A 24,875-nucleotide genomic window follows, 5' to 3' on the forward strand; every position below is an offset into this window, starting at 1 on the left:
AAAAACAGACTGATATGTATAATAGAAAATTTTTTAGCCTCCACTAGAGAGATGCACAAATCGCAGCACAAAGTTGGTTGAGCACTTCCAGAACCCCAGTGAAATGCAACTGCAGGAAAGTTAACCTGGTGAGTGCTGTGTGAATTTGGACTAGAGATGGCTACTTGTATGGAATGCTGTCAGTCCTAGACAGAACAACTCATGTATGAAAATACAGAAAAGATACCTGATACCCAAAGATATCCAAGCCCGCTGGCTTGGATAGCTTTTGACTGCAAGGGGCTTGGTGACAATGAAAGTTAACTTCACTTGTGTTTAAAGTGAAATACAGTAGAACTGGATATACTCAAAACTTATTTCCCCAGAAAATAAGGAAAGCATGTCTGCTTTTAGCACTAAGGAAGCAGTATGAGTATTCTGTAGCTCCTCACAAAAAGTGTGAAAAATTCAGTGTAGCTAGAATTGCCCTTATGTAGCTTGAAAGTAAACACACTAAAAGAAACAGTTCTATAGTACAAAATGTTGTGAAAAAGCTGTGACCCTGAGAGTGAGCAGCCTGTATTAAGATCAGTCACTAACACCCTTCTGCTTGGGAGTGGGGGTTAAATGTAAGTATAACATTGTGGGGAGGAAGGGAAGTGTTTGGTGGAAAAGAGATTTTGTATCTTGCTGGGGAAACTCATATCAACAGTCACAGTCCTATTATAGCAGCATCAAGATACCTGTGAATATTTCTTTTGAAGACACCACTGTCCTTGCTTCCCATTTTGCGTAATAAAACTGCAGACCTCGTAGCAGCAACTTGACAGCTTAGAGATGTATTCCCCTTGCGACAGTAAAGACTCTGAAGGGCTGAGGTGTATGCAGAGAAGGGCAATGAAGCTGGGGATGGGTCTTGAGGAGCAGCTGAGGGAACGGGGGTTGTTTAGTCTGGAGAGAAGGAGCTTGGGGTGGCCTTATTGCTCTTTACAACTCGCTGAAAGGAGGCTGTAACCAGGTGGTGCATGGTCTCTTCTTTCAGGTAACAAGTGACAGCACAAAAGGAAATGGCCTAAAGTTGCACCAGGGGAGGCTTAGATTGGACATTAGGAAATGTTTTTTCACTGAAATTGTTGCCAAGTATTGGAACAGGCTGCCCAGGAAAGTGGTTGAGTCACCATCCCTGGAGGCATTTAAAAGATGTGTAGATAATGGTGTTTAGGGGCATGGTTTAGTGGAGAACTTGGCAGTGCTGCATTAATGGTTGGACTTGATTATAGAGGTCTTTTCCAAACTAAATGATTCTGTTCTGTGATTCCTTGTAGAGCTCAGCAGGAGAGGTTCTGCTGGGAACATCATACAAACCACATCTGTCACTTCAGTATGGAAAATATGCCTGACCTGTGTAAACAGATTTTCATGCAAAAGCAGGTTTTCATGCTGGTGTGGAGTAATATTGCTGGGTAGTTCAGCAGTAGTGCTAAAATACAACATCTTACTCCCAAGCTCTATTGGAAGGCATGTGAACTGTACTTGAACAGTCTGGAAAACCTTGCACACTAACAACTTACCAGTTTGAAGTGGTATTGCCTAGTTTGGCTCTTCAGTGAATGGCAGTGCTGTAGAGATGCTTGACCTGTTTTTCTTTCCTCTCAAAGTTCAGCAGTCAGGTTACTGCTATGATTTTTAAGAAAGGCACAAGTAATTACTGTAAACAAATCCTGTCTGCAGAAATTGGAAAGTATATTTACTCTTCTGAATGTTGTCTGTCATTGACAGAAGATGATGGCATTAGAGCTAACCATGGTGCCACTGACAAGGGTCCTTCCTTCTTGCCTCACACAAGCATTTCATCTTAGAAGTGTTTCTCTGTAGCACTTCCAACTCCTGAAGCAACCAGTTTATGCATCTTGTCTATTATGGAAAGGTTTTTATCATATATGTAGACTGTCATATTAACTGACTATTTTTTTTTGAGGCAGGAGGAGAGAGCAGAGAATTAGTTTCATGCCAGCAGAACAGAAGTTCCTATCCTGAAGCTTTTCTGCACAGCAGCTTCTTCAATTTGTGATCCAGAAAGATCTTGGTAGTGGGGAAAACTTCTCTGCTACTGCCTGTGCAGTCCAGGAAAGCCTTGTCCAGCACTTTCTTCCCAGGGCTAAACTCTTGATGGTTATGCCTACAAAACTGAGGGAAGCATTTAGTTTAAATGTAAGTAGAAAGATGAGAATTACTGTTAAACACTGTAAAATACAATGCAAACAGAACTACAGAATGAAGCAATGAAACAATGAATCTTTCCTTTAGGGAGCTGGGAGGAAAAGTTTGTTTTTTCTGAGTTTTTACAGGACTTTCATTTCTGTTTTCTACTTCTTTTCCTGATTCTTTCCCTCTTGGTCTAAATGTCTAAATTCCTGGCTGGCACACTTCCTTTTTTTTTTTTTTTTTTTTTTTTTTTTTTTTTTTTTTCTTAATCAGGATTGGGTTATTTCATTCTGAATTTAAAACTTGCCTTGTGTTTAATGCATCTGTCTGGGTCACTGTAGAACACACTAAGGTGGGTTTGGCCCTTGAAGCAGTGAGTATTAAGCCAAGCCTGGGATCCTTATGATGTCAACAGCATCCTATTGAAGGACTATTCAGAAGACTCTCTGCTGGCCTGCTGAAGCAAGAGTCAGGATTTCTAAATGGTGTTTTTAAAAGTTGTCATCTGACTTGTATAAAGCTGAGTCTCTAAAACAGCTTGTCTTTAGACCAGATGAATATGATCTTAATGTTAAATAACTGCATGTGTTGGTAGGTGGACATAACTACTGCAGTGAGATGTAGGGGGAGTGAATAGTACCTCATGGTAATTAAGTGAATAGTTAATGTATCTATTAACTGACCAGTTCTCTTCTGGTAAGGAGAATGTCTTTATGGTTGCCAATTAATCTATAGACTAGAAGTCCAGGGATAACACATCCTCTGTGGTATTAGGAAAACCCTTACTTTTTTAACAGTACTGGAATAATGTTAGTAATAAATGTAAGAAAGTTGCTGCTCCTTTCACAAGCTACTCTGTATTTAATAAGAGTACATGATATTATGTATGAACAAGGTGAAATTCCAGTCTTTTCATCAGTTCTGCTGTCTCTGACACTTCAGAGGCGTAATAGAGCAATAGGGGCAACTTCCTTTATTACTCTGTACACTTTGAGGCCTGTGGGGGCTATGAAGGCTATTACTCTGTATAGCTGATCAGGCCAGAACTCAACTCTGAACATCTCTGGAGATGGCAAGGTAGACTTGTAGAAGGAGATGTGTCAATTCTGTCCCCAGACAATGCTTCAGAAGCTTTGATGATAGTAGATGTAAAGCTGCATGAAGTGGGGAGAAGCTCCTGATGCAATCATCTTCAGTTAAGCATTGTCTCTGGATCATAAAAGAGTAAGAATATAGTTAAGGAAAGTGAACCCTTGAGTGTTCTCAGTATCTCCTTTTTTAATATTCCTTCTGTGCAATGGAATTTCAGACTTGGCATTCATTTAGTATACGTCTCCTGATGGGCAGCCAGCCCTTGATAGGTTTTGAACTAATGAGATCAGCTATTTCTAATATCTACTTCTTGGTTCTGCTGTTGGCAGCAGTTACACCGAACATAATGAAGGCTGGATGCCAGCTTCAATTTGAATGCCTCTTTCAGCATTTTTGAGGAATTGATTTAGGGAGCAAAGTTTGTAGAGCTATCGAGTTATAATGGGTGGCATTCTCCATCCTGGAAGATCTACAAGGACAAATAATTTCTGATGGAAGAAGTGCCCTTGTATAGTTTTGTTTCCATTGGAGCTCAACCCTGAAGATGTGGCTGCCAAACTGAGTTTGTAAACTGTGTTCAATTATCTTGTCTCCCTACGAGATTATTTTCTAGCAGAATAGAGCAGTTCCAGAGGTGGTAGTGGTCTTCATACACCTGCTTTGTCTACAGTAATAGTGTCTAATACATATGTCTGTGACTGAAGGGTGACAATGATTGTGGTGTAGACTAGAAAGTGGGGAAAAGGTATCTGGCTTGAGGTGAACCTAGTTGTATGTCTTGCTGTAAGTACTTACATAATGTGCCTTGTGTGCCTGCCAAAGGGAATGGTATTTAACTAGGAGACAGTGTTCAGGAGGTTAGGAAGCCATCTTTGGTAAGACTTGATATCTGCTTTTTGCAGTGGGCGGTCTCTGGCATGGCTAGAAACTTTTGGTTTTTTGGGAAAAAGGGGTTATGGGAGAAGAATATGTCATTTTTAGCTTGCTAGTTTGGGGTATTTAGAAAGCTTATCAACCAACTTGGAGACTCCACTTAGAGTAGGTGCCCACTCGTCAGCAATAACACCTTTCAAGTAAAGGGCAAAGTACTTTGAGTTGTTGAGAGAAAGACATCATGAGAAGATGATTAAGAGAAGGGGATCCAGATGAATTGATGTCAGGTGATGAAGACAAATTTTAGGGGCTTTGAGTTTAAAAGGAAGCCCTTTATACCTATCAGGCTACTGATGGAAAATCAGCAGAGAATTTGTACTTCAATCAAAGAGCATATTAATTTAAGAATGCTTCAGCAAAACTTAGTTGTCATCAGACTTGCTTGCAGTTTATGTGTAACCCACAGAACATACCAAAGACTCACGTGGAAGCCTTATGTCAAGACTATTCCAGTACTCCAAGCTCTTGCAAATGGGGAAGAAGGATTCCCAGGCTGACTGCATAACCAGTCCTGCTAGAAGTAGTAAAGGAGGGAAAACAGGCTCAAGAAAGTATTATTACACAGCCACTTCTTGTAAGTGGCTAGATTTCCCACAAGTCTAGTTCCAGTCTACAATCCTGGAACTGACTTTCAGTGGTTTACACAGTCGAGGGTAAGAAAGTACGTACACAGTCTCCATGATTTGAGAGAGTTGGGGCCAAGAGGGAAGAGTCTGTGCAATGGTTTGAAGCATTCAGTCTGCTAATGTTTGGGAAGCGTGGGGATGGAAATCTTGCTTGAATTACTACTGTCCTTTGTTGAAGTATACACCTGGTGTTACTTCAACCCTTCTGCTTTTCTGAGAGCTTCTTTTGAGAAAAACATATCCCATTACAATGGAATAGCTGACTTCTCACCTAGTGACAGCACAAAGCTGTAATCCTGCTACATTTGCTAGTGGAGATCAACAGCTTCAACTATCATTATGGCAGACTAAAGTAGGGGATACAGTTACTGAGAGATTAACTTGGCATAAGGTATACAGTAAGATGTTTTGAGTTTGTTTTTTGAGTTATGCTAAATAAGCACAGGAGTCCTTAAACTGGAAAGACTGGATCATATTATTAAACAATACAATTTAGTGAAGACAAGATTCCACATTTTATATTAATGGAAGTTTTGCTGTTACTGTCTTGGGACAAGAAGTTCATTGCTTGACTATTCAAATATTTGGATGTTCTATCTGGTTCAACATGTATAGTAGCAAAGGTAAAGAGAAGAAATAGTCCAAGTTAAACATACCTTTTCTTGTCAATGTGTTTGACAAATTAAATTTAATCTTAAATTTGTTCTAGGCTTACATGTTACCTTGGCTGCAGGAATACTTTGAGTAGGAGAGTGAGTTTGACAGAAACTGAAGTAATTACTTAAATTAAATCATTCTCTACCTTAATACTGCCAGACTTACTAGAAAGATTTAAAAGTTGTGTGTTACTTAAGATGAAGTTCCTGTTTTGTGTTTAAGTTTTGGTTTCCTCCTCTGTTCAGATGATTGGTGTACTGAACTTATGAGATGCTTAAACTTATGACTTACAAAACTGAAGTTAGATTTTAGGCATGTGTATATAAAAATTGTGTGGGAGAAGGGATTATTTTAAAATATGAAGTGAATTTCTTGTCCCTGGTGTCTCTGGTATTTTCTTTCCCACAAGTAAATGTAGTTAGGCACTTTCATAAACTTGCATGTCAAAAATAAAAAGAGAAAATATTAAAAGTTCACTCCCTGACTGCAATGACTTTTTTTTTTTTTTTTTTTTTTTTTTTTTTTTTTTTTTTTCTGTGAACAACAAAATCACGACAAGAAAAAACCCAGAGAGCTGCTCTGAGATGAAGTGCAATTCTAAGGGTTTCTCCCAAACCCTTGGTGGGCTTTTCTCCCAAACCTTTGGTGGGCACTTCAAATACTCCATTAGGCAGCTTCTCTGGATCTAGTACCTCGTCTTCTAAAACCAGAACACAGCTGCTGCATCATGTTTGGGGATCAGTTTGCAAAGAAAACAAAAGTATTATTTCCTAGCTAAAAGTCATCTAACACATGAAGTATAATCCTTAAGTGCTGCCCTTCATTGTAGTGGCTTACACAAAGCAAGGATTGAGGGAAGGAAAAATCACTGTAGAAGAATGAGGTTTCTAGCCTGTAAGAGCAAAAAACTGTCTTGAATTCAACTCATGCAAATAAATCTAGAGTTTGCTGGCTTTGCAGTGTATTCCCATACATTTGCTCAGCCTTTACCGTCCTCAAGCACGCGCTCTGTGCTTTGAAACCATTCTTATTTGCACAGCTGGAGGCTTGGGGTTGAAACATAAGTGGTGCTTTAACTTAGGCTAGACTCTTCAGGAGGGGTGACTCAAGGAATAAAAGTGTTACAATATCTTTCTTGTAAGTACCTTCTACCTAGGGGAAATACCCTTCTGAAATTTGTTGGGAAAGCCTTAAGTCTTGGTATAAAACTGTAAGATGCTAAAAAACCCCACCCAAGGACTGGAATTTCTTAAGATGCAGGACTTTGAGAACCTTTGTCTTAATAAGTTATCCAGGTGTCAGTAAAGTACAAACTTGTGAGCATTTCCCAAAAGAGTATATTAAAATAAATAAATCTCTTCCTTCCCCTGCCCCAAAACTCATGACAAATGTCCAAGGAAGCTCACTTCAAAAGCCTTTTTTCATTTGCTGGAATTTGAGGCTGTGTGGGCACTTTGAGGACAGAGGCTGGACAGCCCAGTCAGCTGTTGGGAGTTTGGTAGCTCTGGCTTGTTGATATTTTTCTGCATGTACAAGACTGCAAACCCTGAGAGAGTTTTTAAGACTTTCAAATTCTCCTCTTTGTATTCCTAGAAGCGAGGCATTTTGGGTCTCTGGCTCAGAACTGGATCTGTGACCCCTGTGAAACCTGCTAGGCTTATGGTTCCATGGCAGGAAACTTGGCTGAAGTCCAAAACCAGTGGTTGAAATTGAAGTCCTTGTGCCCTGTAGGCAACCTGCCATGGGGCTGAGAGTCTAGCCATGATTAAAACTGGAACTTGGCTCCAGTTCTGCCTCCAGAATGGCTGATTGCACCAGTTTGGAGCCTGAAACCAAAGCATAAAAATGTGAAACGATTCTTTCCAACAGCAACAAAAATGTCGAGAAGTTTATAGTTTCCCTTAATGTGTAAAATGGTATGGTTTTCCTGGGGAATTCTCTCTGGGAAGGACTTGCTCATTTGTACTTAAGTCAGGCCAGTCTGAGAACTTTGACTAATGAGTGGGTGATCTGTGCCATATGAATATATCTAGATGAATCACCTTTCCCAAGATGTGTTCTAAGGGTCTTCAAACTTGAAATCTGCCAAAACAGAAATAAATTATTGCATGTGCTGTTTTGTCTATCTCAGTTTTGTTAGGCGGCAGCACTCTGCAGTACTAATCTGAAATGAAGCTGCTAAGTAGCAGAGGCACCTCTGTTTTGATCTGTAGTGAACTCTAGATTTGTTTCTCAATAGAGTTCCACTTTCTCACGTTCTTGTCATTTGTGTCCCTTGCTCCCTCTTTTCCCTGAAGCCTTGCTGAGGCATGTTACTGTGGTACTACAATGCCTTGGCCATTTCTCGTTACCTCCACCACAAAGGGCTGTGCTGTTCTGTTTGTGCTTATAATGTACCCAGATGGTGAATAGAATGAGTGACCACCAAGCTCATTTTCACTTGTGGGGTCAGACCTTTTTCTGCTAAATAACACAAGTGTTCCCAGCTGCTGTGCAGCTGCAGGGAGTCTGCTTTCCTTCACAGGCATTAAAAACCCTTTAATCAGTGTTTGTTGTTTGTCAGCAGTGGTGTTGAGGTGTGGAGAAAAAGAACAGATATGCTTTGTTGTCAAAGTTAACTTCATTCTGACCTCTTATCTTTCGTATTTCTTTTCAAGTCTGAAGAAGTAGAAAGCAGTTTGGGAAGTGGTTTCTGCAAGCACCTGTGTAAATGTATTTGCTAAAGGAGGAGGTTTGTGTCCTTATACTCACAGAACGTTTGACATAAAAAGATGCTCTGAGAGCTGCATTGAACTGGAAACTCTTTAGGGCAGGGACTCAAACTGGCTAGAATAGGCACTGTGCAGACTCCCTTAGTGTAAATAAATATTACATAAATAGAAATACTGTTGCTTAATACTAGTGTTAACTTATCTTAGTATTGAGTCTATATTCAATGGATCCTATTTGCAATCGGTTCAATTTCAACTTTTTCCTGTAAAATACATTATTCCTTCTAGTTTTTGAAGGGGATTTGTTTGTTTTGTTGTTTTTGGTTTTTTTTTTAGCTGGGGTTTTGTGTTTGTGGTGGTTTGTTTGTTTTCCTTTTAGTTCTACTTTTAATAGCTTTCTTCTCATGAAGGAAAAGGGAGGAGATAAAGAACTGATAAGCTGTCTCCAATCTCATTTGCTTTGGATGTAGTCTGTTCTGAAACAAATGGGAACAAAGAAATCAAGAAGAAGCTTTGAGAAATTTCAGAGCTAAGATAATTATTTTCCCCTTCTTTCTAGATGAAGCTTGGAAACCTACTGGTGCTGCACGTGTTTGCAGGTTTACTTTTTCCCTGAGTCCAGGTTTGCTCGCATTGTGTGTCTGTGTGTACAGCACCGAGCACTACTCTGTGAGTAGTGGTTTTGTTGTTTGCAAAGTCTGTCTGTGTGTGCATCCTGGAGCTGTTGGGACATCAGGGTTTGATTTGAGCTTTGAAAGTCATTGTAGGACACTAGGCATTAAAGTCAGAATATATACCTTGCTGCTCTTCCCCTGGAAAGACCAGAGAATCACATTCCTGTCTCGGCTGTTTCTGGGGAGGGTGGGTACCAGGCATTAGGGCACATTGCTCACAGCCCTCAGCCCAGCTCAGCAGTATCTCCAGCAGTGACCAAGGGGCTCTTCTGGAGCAGGGCTGTGCCCTTGGGAAAGCAGTGCCTGCTTGCTCAAAGTAGGAATTACAAAATAAAAATAAAATGGACTGTATATGGACTGTGGTCCTAGCTGTTGAAATTACAGAACCAAGGGGTCTCCCCATGGCAGACGTGTTTTAGTATTCATCCATTCTTTTTCTTCATGCAGCTGAAGTTGCTTACCGAGGAGGTCGTGCTCTTAGACCAGCAAAATGCTAAAGGAAGACTTTTTGTGCTGGGTGGGAGGAGATGTACACTCAAACATTTAGTATATTACATGTCTGTGGGTGGTCTGTGTTGACCATCACTTCTGCAGCATGAATGCTTACCTGCTAGAAAGGGGACAAAGAACCACCATTTTATACCTGAATGCTGCCAGGGCTGTTGACCAAAGATATGGGCTGTGAACTACAGTGGAGCAGGTACCCTACTCTTAGGAGGAGTTTCTGAAGCCCTTTGGATCTCCTGGAGATATTGCTGGCCTTTCTGGCAGTGTGGTTTGCTTGCGTGAGAAGAACTCTGATCAGACAGGTGTGATCCTGGATCCTTCTTGAATTTAATGCAGACTTACGCAGTTACAATCTACCTGAACAAAACAAGCACCATCTTGTGCAACTATGTAAACCATAAACTTTTTTGGGCAAGGCAGGTGTGGCATCTTCAGTGTCTGGAAAGCACCGAACATGCTGTGTGGGCGCCCTACTGTAATCTAAATTACAAATGCTAAAAAGGCTTTTGATTTTTTTTTTTTTTTCCTAATAACGTGATTCTTGGCTTAATTTGGGTAGGCAAGAACTTCACAGACTGCATTGGGGTGCTCTGCATGTTTCCTCAGGCCCTTGTAATTAATCAATGTTGAGTTGTTTCTCTGTCTGCAAGGAGGCGCCTGAGGAAAGCTCTTCCACAGCCTTAGGTTTAACTTGTTGGTCAGCCCTGAGAACAACTTTCTGTTCTTTAGAATGAAAAAGGGGCGTTCTTGATGTATAACTCCCCTCTATACTAAGTATTTTGGTACAGGCTGCAGAAGGCTTAAGTGAGTTTTCATGATACAAGATGACTTTCAGTAAGTTGGTAATAATGTTTGATGCTGAGAACCAGTATTCCAGATTTTCTTGTTGAACCTCTGGCTAACTCATACCTGTGGAACTCAGCTTCTGGCAAGGAATTTGCAAAAGGTTTCATGCCAGTAGCTCAAGTCTCCAGTTGTGATAAATAGGAGATCTGTGTGTTCCTTCTAAACCAGAATGGCTCCTGTGTTGAACTGAATACTTAATTGCTGCATGTGCACCATACTGTCCTATCAGGCAGCCCTGCTTTGAAAGTCTCTTTATACATTCAGAAACCTGAAGAGCCTTGTGAGTCTTTCAGTGTCTGACATCACACACTGGGAGGAGGCTTCAGCATCATCAGTCTGTTGTTTTTTGCTGAATGTTTACAGCCACTACAGATATTTGCATTTTGGGGGCAACAGAAAGACATTACTGTAGGCAGAGCAATTCCAAGTTAAGTTGTGATAGCCCAGCCACTGAAAAGAAAAAAATCTGGGCCAGCTTTACAGTGTTTTTATAGTCTAGTCCAGGTCTCTATAAACAATTTAAAATTGCCTTCAGGTTTAAATTTTCCAATTTCCCATTTGGAGCAGGTGTTGCCAGGTTATAGAATGTGTTGCAGAAAAGGAACAAAAACAACAAAAACATTTCAAAAACACTGTGCTGTAACAAATATGTCAAGTCTGTGACAGATGAGATTTTAAAAAATGTTTGCCCCACTAAAAGTAAAATGAATTCAAACCTTGCTTACTTTTCCCAGCTGTCATGTTTAAATAGGGGGTTTAGTAATGCATTAGTCTTCAAAAAATCCAGCACTACAGTATGAAAATATGAAACTTCTCAATTGTTTTTCATTTAACTGGGGAGAAAAGATTTTTTTGTAATGAAAAAACATACCAGCAACCAAATTTCAGAGATGCATGTTCTCAGAGTGGTTAAAAACCAACCCAAACTAGGCTTCAGGCAATGTTTTTTCAGCAGCTTTAACCTCAAAGCTTAGAGTAGACAGCTTTGTAGGAAACTGTAACACCAAGGTGATTATGGCAGTGACTCACACTTCCCTGTAAGGCATCCAGCTATCAACACACTTGGAGAGCTGTGGCTTTGTGCATGCAGGCAGGGTGTCAGTCAGTGCCCATTTGCCAGCCAGCTCTGAACTGCTGAGCTCAGAACTGCTTTGACAGCAAGCTGGGATATCAGTGTGTTAAGAGAGCAGGTCTGGTGCCCCCAGGCTTGCAAGAGGCTGTAGAAATGGGAGGTATGGACAAGGAAGTGCAAGGCAGGTTTGACTTGCCTTTTCTTTGCTTAATCCTCATGGAACTTATTTGAAGAGTCCTCTGAAATCTTCCTGTGAGCAGGTGATTGGCTTTGGGTAATAATTAAAGGTCTGATGAACCACTAAGTGGGGTAGTATGGAAGGAGAAAAAGGCTGTTACTATCATGACTCGCCAAAAATTTCTGCAAGTGGTTATGGAAAGATGACGGTCAGTTTGGATCCTCAGGAAAACAATATGAACTTGGGAAAGAGACCTGGGTGTCCCTATAGGCAGTTCAGAGTAGAGTTGAGGGTACAGCAGTAAACTACTTCCAGATGTTGGGATTTGCAAGGAACAAGCAGACAAAAGATGGGGACTCATGTGCATTGTGGGTTTCTCCATCACTAAAAATAATGCAGAAAGCCAAGGAAAACAGTAGTGATCATGATATGGAGAGAAGTGGTCTGGGTGAGAAGTTGGAAGGTTGGGATTATTCAAACTATGGAAGACTGATGAGGAATGCCACACTTGTACAAAATGGATTGCATCATAATGGAATGCTCAGGAAGAAGAGGTATGCAGAAAGATGATATAAATTCAGGAAAGGAAATAGATTTGCACATAGCATGCAATTAGATTGTGGGATGCATGGAGTGCAGTTGCCAGCTGTGCTGGATGTCATCAGGAAGGAACAAAAGGTGACTTAGGGTGTGTATAGGTATGCTTTAGCAGGTGGTGTTCACAGATGATATAAACAATGCTTTCAAAAACATCACTGATGATATAAAACTGGTCACATGCATAGTTCAACTACCAAGGCCAGTCTTGATAGTTTATTTGTATTCCTCTGTCTTTGGTGATAATTTTTTTGCGTCTCTGACTAAAATTGTCTAGTACCAGATACTGTTTGTGGCACAGCACTGGGCAAGCTAGGCTGTTGTGACTCAGTATTGCCCTTCCCGTGTGGGTTGTGTTTGGCTTTGCACATCTTACTTTTTTAGAGGTGAGGCAGAGTGAGTAATGTTTCCATTTTATTAAAGAGAATTGAATAGACCGTTAATATTTTTTAAAGATGTACGTGTTTCATTTAAAGTTCCCTTCAGGCAAAGTCAGCTTTGTTAGGCAGCTTAAAATGCGTTATAGTCGTATTGTTATTGTCATAAAGAAAAAAATACACCATGCTCAGTTTTGGGAAGCCAAACAAAACTACTGTTTTTTTTCTCCCTCCTTTTTTCACTTCCTTCAGTTTTTAATAAGCGACCGTGACAGAGACCCGCAGTGTAACCTGCATTGCTCCAGGTCCCAGTCCAAGCCCCTGTGTGCCTCTGACGGCAGAACGTACGAGTCCATGTGCGACTACCAGAGAGCCAAGTGCCGTGAGCCGGGTCTGAGCGTGACACATCGTGGCCGGTGCAAAGGTAGGTGAATTCCAAATGCCTCTGAGAGGAGAAATGGGAGGCCTGCCTTGTAAGAAACTGAATTCTTAGACCTTTGAGTTTAGTACCATGCTTTGAGAGTAATCTGACTTGGAATTGTGCATTCCTACAAGCAAGGGTGTCTGAGTCTCGGTTCAGGCAGTAGAGTATGAGTTGACTGAATTATCAAGAAGGCAAAGGAGCCACAGACATCACTGGAGAAGGGCTGAAATATATTTCTGCAGACAGAAACAGCTGGCCCCATGGAAGTACAAAACCAAATCCTGAAAGCAGACTTATTTCTTGCTACCTGTGCTGATGGGGAATCACAACACCTTTGACCCTTTGAGTGGCAGGAATTTGGAGTGGGGAAGAATATGATGTACACTAGATGTCTAGTCCCTTTTCAGACATACACAACCTTTCTGTGCTGAGCTAATTAAGAAGGCAGTGCATGCAAGGTTTTACATGGATTTTTTTCCCATTTGCTGTTACACATCTACTTAGAAGTGAGAATACTCTCCCTCAATCAGCTCCTTGGCATAGTCTAAAGACGAAGTTGAAACTTTTTTAAAGGGTTATTGGTCTCTTGTCACACAAATGATTTGCATTTTCAATGAAGTGAGAAATAAAGTGGAGTCCATTTTCTGAGGGCACAATTGGCTCAGAGGGCAGATGGCACAGGTGTTTTTGGCACTAGATTAATGTGACAGGAGAAACTCATTAAAATCCATGTGACAGAATAAAAATAACCCATTTAAGCCTGGAATTTGTTTATAAAGGCTTTTTTTACTATTGTAAAAATGTATCTTTGTTAGAATTACTTGATATAAAATGGAAATATCTTTTCAGTGTATTGAGAGACTTTATAGTTTAGGTGAATTATGGGCCTAACTCAAATATTGCTCTCTTTCAAACAGTTTCCTCTTGAAAAAACTTACTTGTATGATTTTTTTGTTTGTTTGTTTATTTTTTACCACTGCTGGGTTGGTTTATGGCAGCTTCTCCTATAGCATGGGTTAAGGCCTTTGAATCAGGCTTCTTTCTAAATACCAGAAACCCAGAACCTTTCTTCACACAGTTTAAGAAGCACTTGGATTGTTTTGCAAGTGATGCATTTTTGAGTATTACAATAAGAAGCAGTATGGTGAGAGTCCTGTTTTTGCTTTCATTCCTAGAGCAGATTGTCTTAGATAAGCAGCTCCATAGATGATATTGGCATATAAACTGGCACTGTCCAGTTGCTTAAAACATGAGATCTGAAATGCAGTACACTCATATACTAAACAGTCTGTGGAAGTAGACAAAATTTGCTTCCCAAACTACATGGCCTACTGCATATTGTGATTCCAGAGTCCCAAAGAACTTTTTTTTGTCTTGGGCACAGGTAAAGTATACTTTATATGTTCTCTGATGCATCTGTAATGTTTAGTTGAATCTAACTTGCCTTCTCCTTTCCTTTTTCCTCTTACCCTGTGGTACTATACAGTACCTAACAACCTGGGAGTGTTTGTAAACTGCAAGTCTTGCTTTTAACCCACTGGCACTCCTGCCAATCCCTGTGAAGTAGGAATATTCTTTCAACTCTCACATGCAAATTTAAACTAGCTGGTAATTTCCATATGTGCAGCTCTTGAAAGGTATTTTGTTTTGCTAGCTGCACTGGGAACGTGACCTCTAGTGCATAAAGATCACAGTTGTTGGCAAATCCAGGCAGTTGTGAGACAGCTGTGCTGAACTACAGGCTGTAGGCCAGGTCTGTATTGTGTACTGGCAAAAAGGAAGGTATTTCCAGCAGTGTTCAAGCACCCTGTACTGCGGCAGGACATTGGGTATACCCTGAACAGCCTTCACTCCTCCTGCACGACACATGCTCTACAGGAGAGCTCCTGTGGGAGCTGTAAGGGATCCCACAGGTCATCGAGCTCAGTCACATACACTTGTGATAGATGCTGTACCCAAGAGCTTACCCTTATGGAATGAGAAGTTTTAACTTGCCTTTGCTCTCTGACGGGGGGGAAAAACAGCAGGTGACTAAAACAAGTAGAAGAGAAAGTATAGTGTGGACAGCAAGGCATAGTTCTGCAGCCCAGATTATCATAGGCTTCCAGTGTATATGCTGATGACTTGAACTGTGCTTGTGCCAAGGGAAACAGAATGGTTTCCATAGTGAGAACAGAACCTTTTTGATTCAAGTTAATGCTCTGTTCTCTCTCAAGAATCTAAGGACCTTTAAAGATGAAATCTTGCCAGCCCTTTGGGAGCTATAACCCTTATTCAGCTCTCGTTTGTTGTTAGCTTCCTCATGTGCTTTTCAATGAAATTCCTTCATTGCTAAATTATCTGAACTCCCTCCAAACCCTCATGCATCACAAAGGGTTAAAAGTCAGGAGTAGCTTAAAATGATCAAATTATGGCATCCTTGACAAATGGAGCCTCACTGATGTGATTCTAGAGAATAGTTCCAGGTGCTATAGCTGTGTCTAAAATACACAGCCAAGCAATGTTACCTGGATTTTTCCTCAGGAAGTGTCATAATATCTGATGTTAAATAAGAGTTATACCTTAAAACTTTGCAGGGGTGAAGGACAAATACTTGTTAATCTTGACAGCTTGCCAAGAGTCATTTATGCAGTGATTGTTTTACTGGTACGTATCTGTGGCTTAGAACACATTTAAGTTCTTTGTTAACTGGTTGATTTCCACAAGCTTCTTTGACTTATTTAATTACTTTCTGGGAGTGTTCTGGAAGTTTTCTTTAGATTTATTAATTGGATTAATAAGTCTGCTGGTACAGGGTTTGTTCTTATCACAAGGCCCTTTGTGGAGTGAACCTATCTGTTAAGTTACTGGTGGAGATTGTAACAGGACCTTCAGCCTTTCTCCTGGGACACAGTAAATGAGCACAGCTTTTGGCTAATGTGCTAGAAAGGCAGGTCTTCTGACTGATGGGTTATTTGAAGATAATCTTCTCTACCTACTATTTTTGTTGGACAGGGGATGATGTTTTGAAAATACTTTGTCTGCTCACTAGATCCATGTGTTTTGTCTTCGAATTTGCTTTATTCTCCCTTGATTGTGAGTAAGAATGTCCTTCCTTGGCAGCAGTTAGTAAAATCTTAAATGTCTCTTTCAATCACTTTGGAAATTTAGACATGTTCTGAATAAATTAGGGAACTCTGGAGTAGAAATGCAATGTGGATATCAAAAAAGGAACAAAATGAATTGATGTGAAAGGAAGACAAGAAGATGATCAGGAGTAGTCAGTGTGGATGGGGATGTCATGCTTAACCAACCAGATTGCCTTCTACGGTGGGACAACTGGCTGGATAGATGAGGGAAGAGTAGTGGGTGTTGTCCACATGGATTTCAGGAAGGCTTTTGACACCCTCTCTCATGATATCCTTGCAGGAAAGCTCAGGGAGTACAGACTGGACATGTGGACAGTGGAGTGGTTTGAGAGCTGTGTGAACGTCAGGTCTCAGTGATTTGGATCAGTGGCACAGGTGTGGTTGGAGGCCTGTCACTAGTGGTGTCCCCCAGGGTTCAATATTGAGTCCATTACAATTTAACTTGTTCATCAGTGACTTGGATGAAGGGACAGATGCCTCTTCAGCAAGTTTGTTGATGATTCAAAGCTGAGAGGGCTGTGGAACTCTTCAGAGAGGTCTCGGGGTTGGAGGGATGAGGAGAGTAGAACCTTATTGGAATTTAAGAGAGTATGGGGTCCTGCCCCTGGGAAGGAATAACCTCATGCACCAGTTGCAGTAAGCAGTAAGCAACATGCTTACCTGCTGGTAAGCATCTCTGTAGAGAAGGACCTGGGGATCCTGGTGGCCAACAAGATGTCCATGAGCCAGCTGTGCTCTTGCAGCCAAGAAGGCCAGTGGGATCCTGGGGTGTATCAGAAAGAGCATTGCCAGCAGGTCAAGGGAGGTGATTCTGCCCCTCTGCTCAGCCCTGGTGAGGCCACATCTAGAGCGCTATGTCCAGTTCTGGGCTCCTCAGTACAAGAGAGACATGGAGATTCTGGAGAGGGTCCAGCAGAAGGTGGCCAAGGTAATGAGGGGACCGAAGCACCTCACTTGTGAGGAAACACTGTGAGACTGGGCCTTTTTATCCTGGGGAAGATATGACGGAGAGGGGGTCTCATCAATGCATATAAGTATCTTGAAAGGAGATTGAGTGGGCAGAAACTGGAACACAGTTCCACCTGAACATGAGGAAGAACATTTTTACTGTGAGAGTAACTGAACAGTGGAACAGCTGCCCAGAGAGGTCCCCTGGAGATGTCTGTAGCTGTCTCTACTCAGTCCTGAGTAGTATGCTCCAAGGGACCCTGTGTTAGCAGGAAGTTTAGACAAGATGACCTCAAGTGGTCCCTACCAACCTGAACCATTCTCTGTGGGTGAACAAGTTTGAGATTCCAGGTTGTAGGACTTGACCCAAATTAAGTGGAAAACAGTGAGGAGAGTGAATTATGATTAATATCCTGTACAATAGATAGGCATGATTTTGTAGTTTGCTGAGATCCATTTTTGCTTGTTTTATGCAAATACACATATAATGGAGTAGATGGGTATGAACCTGCCGACTTTAGTGTAGCTGAACTGTTTCATGTCTGATGGAGACCTGGCCTGTATAAGACAGTTACCTAGTGGAACTGAAAATAGTTAAAAAGCTGTTTGGATCAATTTTTGCTATTTGAACTTTGGATACAAACATAGGAGAATTAAAATTAAGTAGCTTTAATAGATTCTGGTGGTTGCATTGTATTGATTTGCTGCTACTGTTATGTGAATCCTGGAGGTATTTTACTTGTGTTATTAGGAGAGCTTGGGTCTTTATACCATGACATTGTATGGTGTCAATACTGCCTTCTGCCTGTTGAAGAGAGGACGCTGGAATTCTTGGAGCCTATTCAGGAGTGCAGTGTGTATCCTATGAGGGACACGGTGGTCTTGTTTGAATAAACTATTCATGGATAAGATCAGCCATGGTAACTAGCCAATGTCATTGCAAAATCCAAAATTATGTGCACCTGCATTGTGCTGATTAGACCAGGGATGTCAAAAATATCGCTTGTAGTTAACAATCTCCTGGTTGCCAGCTGCCAGCTTGAGAATTAATTTTCTTTAAAAGGCAGCTTTCTGAGCTACAGTAAATCTGTCCCAAGTTTGAAGATATTTAAAGTAAAATTCAGCAGGTCTGCTTTCAAAAGCAGTTATGCTATTTTGGTTTTTCACTTAATGTAATGGAGGGAAAAGTGTCCAATTTAGTCTGCTTGAACCATGAAACTGGAATGCATTAATGCCATTCTGGTTTATAAACATGGTGTTTGATATTTCAGATAACATTTCTAAAAACAGGCAAGAAAGTGCTGAAACACTTGAATAAGCAGTCAAAATGTAGAATTGGGTATATGAACCTACAATCATAAGATCAGGCTTTAGTAAAGTTTGTAATGCATCTTATTTGGGGTGAGCTATTTGACAGTTATTTTTTAAACACTTGGCACTTATGTAATATTTTACATTTTCTAATTAACAAAGCAAAAATAGCAAGGTGAAGTCATCCCACTGAAATCACATGTTGGTGCAAACATTATAAAAATACCAGCCTGTGGAGTGAGGAAGAGAAGGATTGACAGTCCTTTTAAAAACAAACTGGTAAATGTTGATCTTAAAGGCACTGTTTTTACTGGAACTGATCTGTGGAAGACTGACAAAAAAGATAGCAATATGCACGCACCTCTCCACCCAGCGTGGTATTAAGGTGTTCCAAATCAAGCTGTTAAAGGACTGGCATGCCCTTTGGAAATCAGTGAGGGAGGATGGGAGAAATAATCAGTCCTGAGTGTTCATGAACAGGAGAAAAACTCTGTCTTCTTTGTACTTCAGCAGCAATTTGGGAAGAGTCACCACTTAAGCCAATGATTGAAGTGCAAAAGATGCTGCAGCAACGATGAGCTCTTCAACACTGTGGTGTAGTGGTGGTGTGCTCTGAAATGTGCTCTGCTGGGTGGGGGTAGAGAGTTCAGTCTATAAAGGCCAGTTAAAATTGCTGGGAGAGACATGGTAGCCTTAGCAGTAATGTGTTTATATTATCTTCTTAAATAAGGGCTTGATCTTGTGCATGTTTCTTTGTTCATTAGACAAATTGGACAAAGAAATGGGTTAGTTTCCCTTCTTCCTGGACTTCTAATGTATTTGTACTGCAGAGGATATCACAAAATGTTTGTTTCTACCAGCTCAGTGCTGATGCATCCAGTTTCAGTCGTGTAGTTGTGAATGTGCCAGCACTAAAGCAGATGCTATGTGGAAGTGCTTGATGCTTCTGTTTTATGTTCAGGAGAGGAACCAGAAATGCCTGTCTGCAGTCTTGTATCCTCATATATAGAGACTAGAAAACACTTTTGTTTGGCAACTTGTGGTTTGATTGTCATGTAAGAAATTCACACCTGTTTTTTTCCTTGCAAGTGCACATCTGCATAATCTATGCTGGTGTGGTTTTTTTTTTTTTTTTTTTTTTTTTTTTTTTTTGCTACTTAGTTGTCTCCTGTGAAGCAGAAGTTGAAAATGTTTTCAGTCAGGCAAATATGAAACAAACTGCAGGCACGCCATCTGTTTTTGTAGTAATGTCCTCTGTCAAGCAAGATTAGATTCTTAAGCTTGAACAGGAGATCTGCAAGTGATAGGTGTTCCAGTTACAAGCATTGCAAGTGCTTCCTTTTCAGCTGAAAGAGTGAGCACATGTTTGGAAGGATCAGTTGGCAGGGCTACCCTCCACTGGAGATGTGCAAACAAGGTCTGATTGTCTGGTCACATTGGCAAGCAGGCAAAAAGGAAATTCCATGTCAAAGCTTATGGATAACTAGAAAAAAAAAATACAGTGTAAATTTTATTCAAGTCTTTTTTATTCTGTTAGAATTTCACTCTTTATACAAGTGCATAGTGGCCCACCTGAGATCAAAGTTCCATGTGCTTTGGTATTGTGCAAACACCCAACAAACAAATTAGTCCAAAGATAAGTGACATAGAATCAGAAGTGACGTAAGTTCACACGGGGGTGAGGTGACCAACTTGTAGTCACTCAGTGGTCACTGGCAGAATTGATACAGGTGCTGTTACTTTCTAATGCAATGCCTAAGCAGCTGGTATCTTTTCTGTATGCTATTGCTATGAATCATTCTTTCTCCAGAAAGAACAGTTTGATTTTCATAATTTCAGAAGCCTTGTGAAATCCTTCTTGGGAGGTAATGTGATATGTTTAAAATGAAACTGTGTTGACAAAAACTTAATCTCCCGAGTCATCAGATGTATAAATAAAGTACTCGGCCTGAAAGCTTTGGTCTGTTTTTATCAAAACTATTTACAGCATTGTCGTTGATTTCTATGTCTAGAGATGCCTGGATGGAAATTACTTCTATTGCCACACAATGTGAACTCAACTGCTCTAAGAACCCAGACTGACTTTCTAATTTAATGCTGGTATTAGCGATTCTGTTGTCAAAGTTCATGCATTCTGTGAAACAGAATGTGATCTTCAGGGATCTAGTGGAATTTTTTTGTTAACCAATATGATTTCCATGGCTGGTACAATGAGGATTGAAACTTCTTCACTCTGTATGGTGCTGCTAAAAGATTATGAAGTTTCTGCCCTGAAAATCTGTAGTCAGTGGATTCATGGGAGAAGAGAGAAGGTGCTAGTTCTGGTGTCAAAGTGCCATGGAAACAGATGTTCACTGTTTTCCTTCTCTTTCTAGACTGAACAGCAGTATTGTTAGACCTGATGTTTTTAAATGTAAACACTGAGTCAATCTGGATCCCCGCAGGGCAAAACCTCCCTTTTTTTACTCATCAGTCATTAGAGTTAGACTTACCTGGGTATACTCTGTAACTGTGAGTTCAACCTAGAAGGGGTGAAGGTCATGCTGCACTTTGCCATCATCTGAAGTAAGAACTGAGATCTTAACCCCTCAAACTCTGCTTGCAGAGCAAATTTTTTTCTTGTCTCCGAAGTAAGTAACTGATGCATGAGAAAGTTATCATGCACACCTGGCTGTAAGCATTGGGACCAGAGGTAAAAGCTGAGTTTCAGGAAAGCACGGGAAATAGCATATCTGCCTCATCTGAACCACACAGAGGTGGAAGTTCATATGAATGACTGGCTATTTTAGTATCTTCCTGGGAGAGTTTCTCAGAGAAGAGGGGGTCATCACTTCTTTTCCATATTGCTCACTGCTTGGCCTGAATTATTTGGTGATACTCAGCCATCCAGTTTCAGGCTGTTAATGGCCTTTCATTGTGTGGACATTGTGCTCCAGTGGTGGTTGAAAGAAGCTTCCAGGATCCTTAGATGACCATAAAAACTATTGACTAGGAAATTAGACATCTCTTAATTAACTGGCTTGTAATTTCATTGTCTGGGCTCATATTTGTCTTTAGGATCATGAGTGGTAGCTCCATATGTACCTGGTGAATGTGCAGTAATGGTCTTTTATGCTTTATATTTATTTGTTTTGGGGGTTTTCCCCTTGCAGCTGCACAGGTCATCTGGTAGCTTTTGGAGAGACCAAATTGCAATGTAAGTGAGTTTTGCTTTTTTCTTTGTAGATGCTGGCCAAAGCAAGTGTCGATTAGAAAGAGCTCAAGCACTGGAACAGGCAAAGAAGCCTCAGGAAGCAGTCTTCATCCCAGAGTGCAATGAGGATGGATCTTTCATGCAGGTAAAATTTCTATTTGCTTCGTTCAGCTAGGCTTCAGGTGTCTGTGGGAGATTCAGTGATAAGGGCCAAGTGATGATAACAGAGTGGGTGCATACTCTGACCCAGTTACATGGGTAAAAATCTGAAAGCTGGGAACTTCTTTAACCAAATGAAAGTTTTGATTCAGTCACAATACCTTAAAAGACATACACAAATGCAATAGCATCCAGCTCCAGTGTAGTACAGAAACAAATGGCATTAATCTTCAGCATTGCATAGAAAGAAAAACAGCTGCAGGGAAGGTCAATTTTTCCATGAAGAGGGGCTGTAAAGAGAGCTGTGGCTTACACAGAGCAGGGTGGATGCAGCTGATTCTGCTATTACCTCTGCTTCATCTATCCCAGGAAAAAAAAGCAGTCTCTTCAGGCTATTTCTTCTGCAGGGTACTTCTTGTACTATATGTCTTGTAGTGATTTGGAGGACTGGCAGAGAGGAGATGAGACTGCTTTGTTTGGGTTTTTGATTCCTCACTGTTCAGTTGCTGAAGTTTGCCAAAACAGGGTAGAAATGAAGAGTGATACCTGGTTCTGTTACCACGAGCACATTGAGCAGTGTCCTAGTGCTGGCTGAACTGGCTGTTAAAAATGGCTCATGCACAGTTTCCTGACACAGTTTCATGCTGTCTGCTCAGTTTTGTACACATCTAAAAAGCCAAAAACCTGCAACCCTGTGACCTCTACTTTGTGGATTTAGGTAAATCACAGAATGTTTTTTGCCTACCTTTCCATACATCTAATACTGCTCTAGATTGCTTCTCTCTTGGAGAAATTTTAGGATATATAGGTTGTTTGCAAGGTCTTCTGAAGGTAAAAAATTCCAAACAGAATCAATATTGGCTTAAAAAAGATGAGAAAGGCAGAGAACTTTGGATTTGGTTCAAACATCTTGTGATGCCTGGAGGGATAGGAGAGAAAAGATTTTTTTTTGTGATAACCCACTAAAATTTTTATTCCCCTCCTCAGCCTTACCCTCCCATTATCTGGTGTGTGGGAGTGTTTTTGTTTTGTTTTTGTTTTTTGATGATGAAGTGGAAAAAGTTCTTTAGAGCAGCATTCTGTTTCTGTACTGTGTGGAGAAGGTTGGGATAAGAGAAGATGGCTGCAATTTCTTGCAGTTTAACTGCACTTTCAATTGTTGAAATTTGATTTTGTGTAGAGCTTCTCAGATTGTGTTGGCACTGGGGGCTAATGTTTATAAAAGCTAGCACAGTGGGCCAACATGGAACAAAGTGTTCCATGTTAAACTTTATAGTTCAAGAAAAAAGGGGTAAGGAAAGCCAACTTTGAAATGTCTATCACCTGTCCATCAACTTCTTGGAGAGGAAAGCAGGTGAAATTTTTATCCTTAAAAGCTGGACTGATAGTATAGTTGGTAAAGCTTTGTTTCAGACAGGTTTATTTTGAAGGTTGGTACCAGTGTCTGGATTGTGGAGAAGTTGCTGGACTTTTCCTTGGCACGTTCCTTAGCCAGTGTTGGTTGCCAGTTGAGGGGTAGCATGAAACTTCTTACAAAAATTGTGTGGTGTCAGTTGGCAGCCAAGTGATATTTCACATTCTTCCTCCATTCCGGAGTGAACACTAAAGTGCTTTTGTTTTACCTGGCGTGATGAAGGAAGCCTCTGATCTCTTTGTATCTGGAATTAACTGAAATTCATATAATTCCTTTGTTCATAAAAATACCCTGTATTCTACATACCTCACAAACCAGCTTCATCAGTTATATTGCAGCATTTAAGGTAATTGTCCCTGCATAAGGCTGAAGTGAAAAATAATGTCCAAGAAAGCTAACTAGTTTCAACCTGCTTTTGAGACAAATATTTCCTTTAGCTTCTAGTCAAAACGTAATAAATTTTGATTTTAAAAAAGATGTATAAAAACTAGAATTTTGGTGGACAGTCTAAACAGTTTTGCTTCTAGCAACTCATTAACAGATCTCATCTGGTGGAGGTATTTTTGATACTGCATCTTTTGTGCAGAAAATTAAGCTCCTGGGTTCTGCTCTACAGGGAAGCTGTGTTCTTCTGAAGTCCGGAGGCCTTGCTGAAGTCAGCTCTGGACTGTTGTTAGTTTATTTTGGTCCAGTACCCAGTGTTGCTCCATCTAGACTCCAAAATCTTGGTTGGGAAGTCTACAACAGAACAGCATCTCTCAATGAAGTTTCTAGGAAAAATACCCACTGTGCTCTTCAACATGGAATCCCCATCCCAACAAAAGTCTAATGCAGATGCACATGTTTCAGGGTATATAAAGTTGGCTAGAGAGACTTTTTCAACTACTTCCCCCTTTCTGTGTAACTGTTATTGAAGGGGAGTTTTATGTAGAAGAAAAACTCTGATCAGAGAGGAAACAAAGATGCATGCATGTATTTAGAATATCAAATATCTGACTGTTACAGCACTCATTCAAGATGTAGATGACTTGCTTTCAGGTCACTTTGCTGAGTCTACTGAACACAGTAGGTATTCAGGCCCACATGGTTGTCTTTGCCATCAGACTTCAAAACAGTCTGAGTTTTAATTTAACTAATTAATTGTTGGAAATTCTTGAAATTTTTGTAGGATTGAAAAACAAGAGCAGTAGAGATGTGGGAGAATTAGGTAGTAGTAACTATGTTCAGAGAACCTGCTTGGCTGAACTGTTGCTTTTGTAGTTCATCGCAATTATCTTGATTAGAAACTAAATTGCAATCACTCTGGGTAAACACTGAAGGTGGGGCTGTTCCTCTGAAAGCAGCTCAAGTCTGCCCTTTCCAGCTCCTGGAGTTGTAGCCAGTTCAATACTGAATTTGGGGCTGGATGCTCTGCAGACTGGATGGGGCTGAAGGGTGCTGATGAGAGCACAGCTCCTCTGCCGCTCTGTGAGCAGGAGCATGCGCCATGGAGGAGGACCATGCTGACTTACTTCCTCCTGCTTCCCTGCAGGGTTGGATCTACCACAGTTAGATGTGGCAACAAGGGTGAAAGGGAGAAGGGCCTAAAGGCAAAGGCCTCAGTTTGGCTTGCATTTAAACCCTTTTGTAGAGAGATATCATGCATGTCTTAAAACACTTGTATGATCTGTCTGGTTTTCACTGCCTGTGAAATTCAGACAAAAGTCAGTGTTGCCACTGATTCTGTTGCTCAGCTGATCAGTTTTCCAGTTTTCTTATGCATGACTAGGTATAATGGGGTTTGTTTACTGCATCAAGAGGAGCTGGCGCTTGTCAATTCACTGGCTGTCATAACTGTTTCTATG

At 40.7% G+C, this 24,875-nt stretch overlaps 1 protein-coding gene across 11 annotated transcripts in view; it reads left to right on the forward strand.

The window, feature by feature from the left end:
* SMOC1 (SPARC related modular calcium binding 1) overlaps positions 1 to 24,875 on the forward strand; it is a 164,117-nt gene that overhangs the window by 61,515 nt on the left and 77,727 nt on the right. For all 11 annotated transcript variants that reach the window (XM_053979827.1, XM_053979820.1, XM_053979824.1 and 8 more), the window contains 2 exons: positions 12,707 to 12,878; positions 21,491 to 21,603. In XM_053979827.1, coding sequence (XP_053835802.1) covers positions 12,707 to 12,878; positions 21,491 to 21,603 — 285 coding nt within the window. The remainder of the gene's footprint in view (positions 1 to 12,706; positions 12,879 to 21,490; positions 21,604 to 24,875) is intronic.

This window comes from Vidua macroura, chromosome 6 (assembly GCF_024509145.1).
Source record: "Vidua macroura isolate BioBank_ID:100142 chromosome 6, ASM2450914v1, whole genome shotgun sequence".
Taxonomy (NCBI): domain Eukaryota; kingdom Metazoa; phylum Chordata; class Aves; order Passeriformes; family Viduidae; genus Vidua; species Vidua macroura.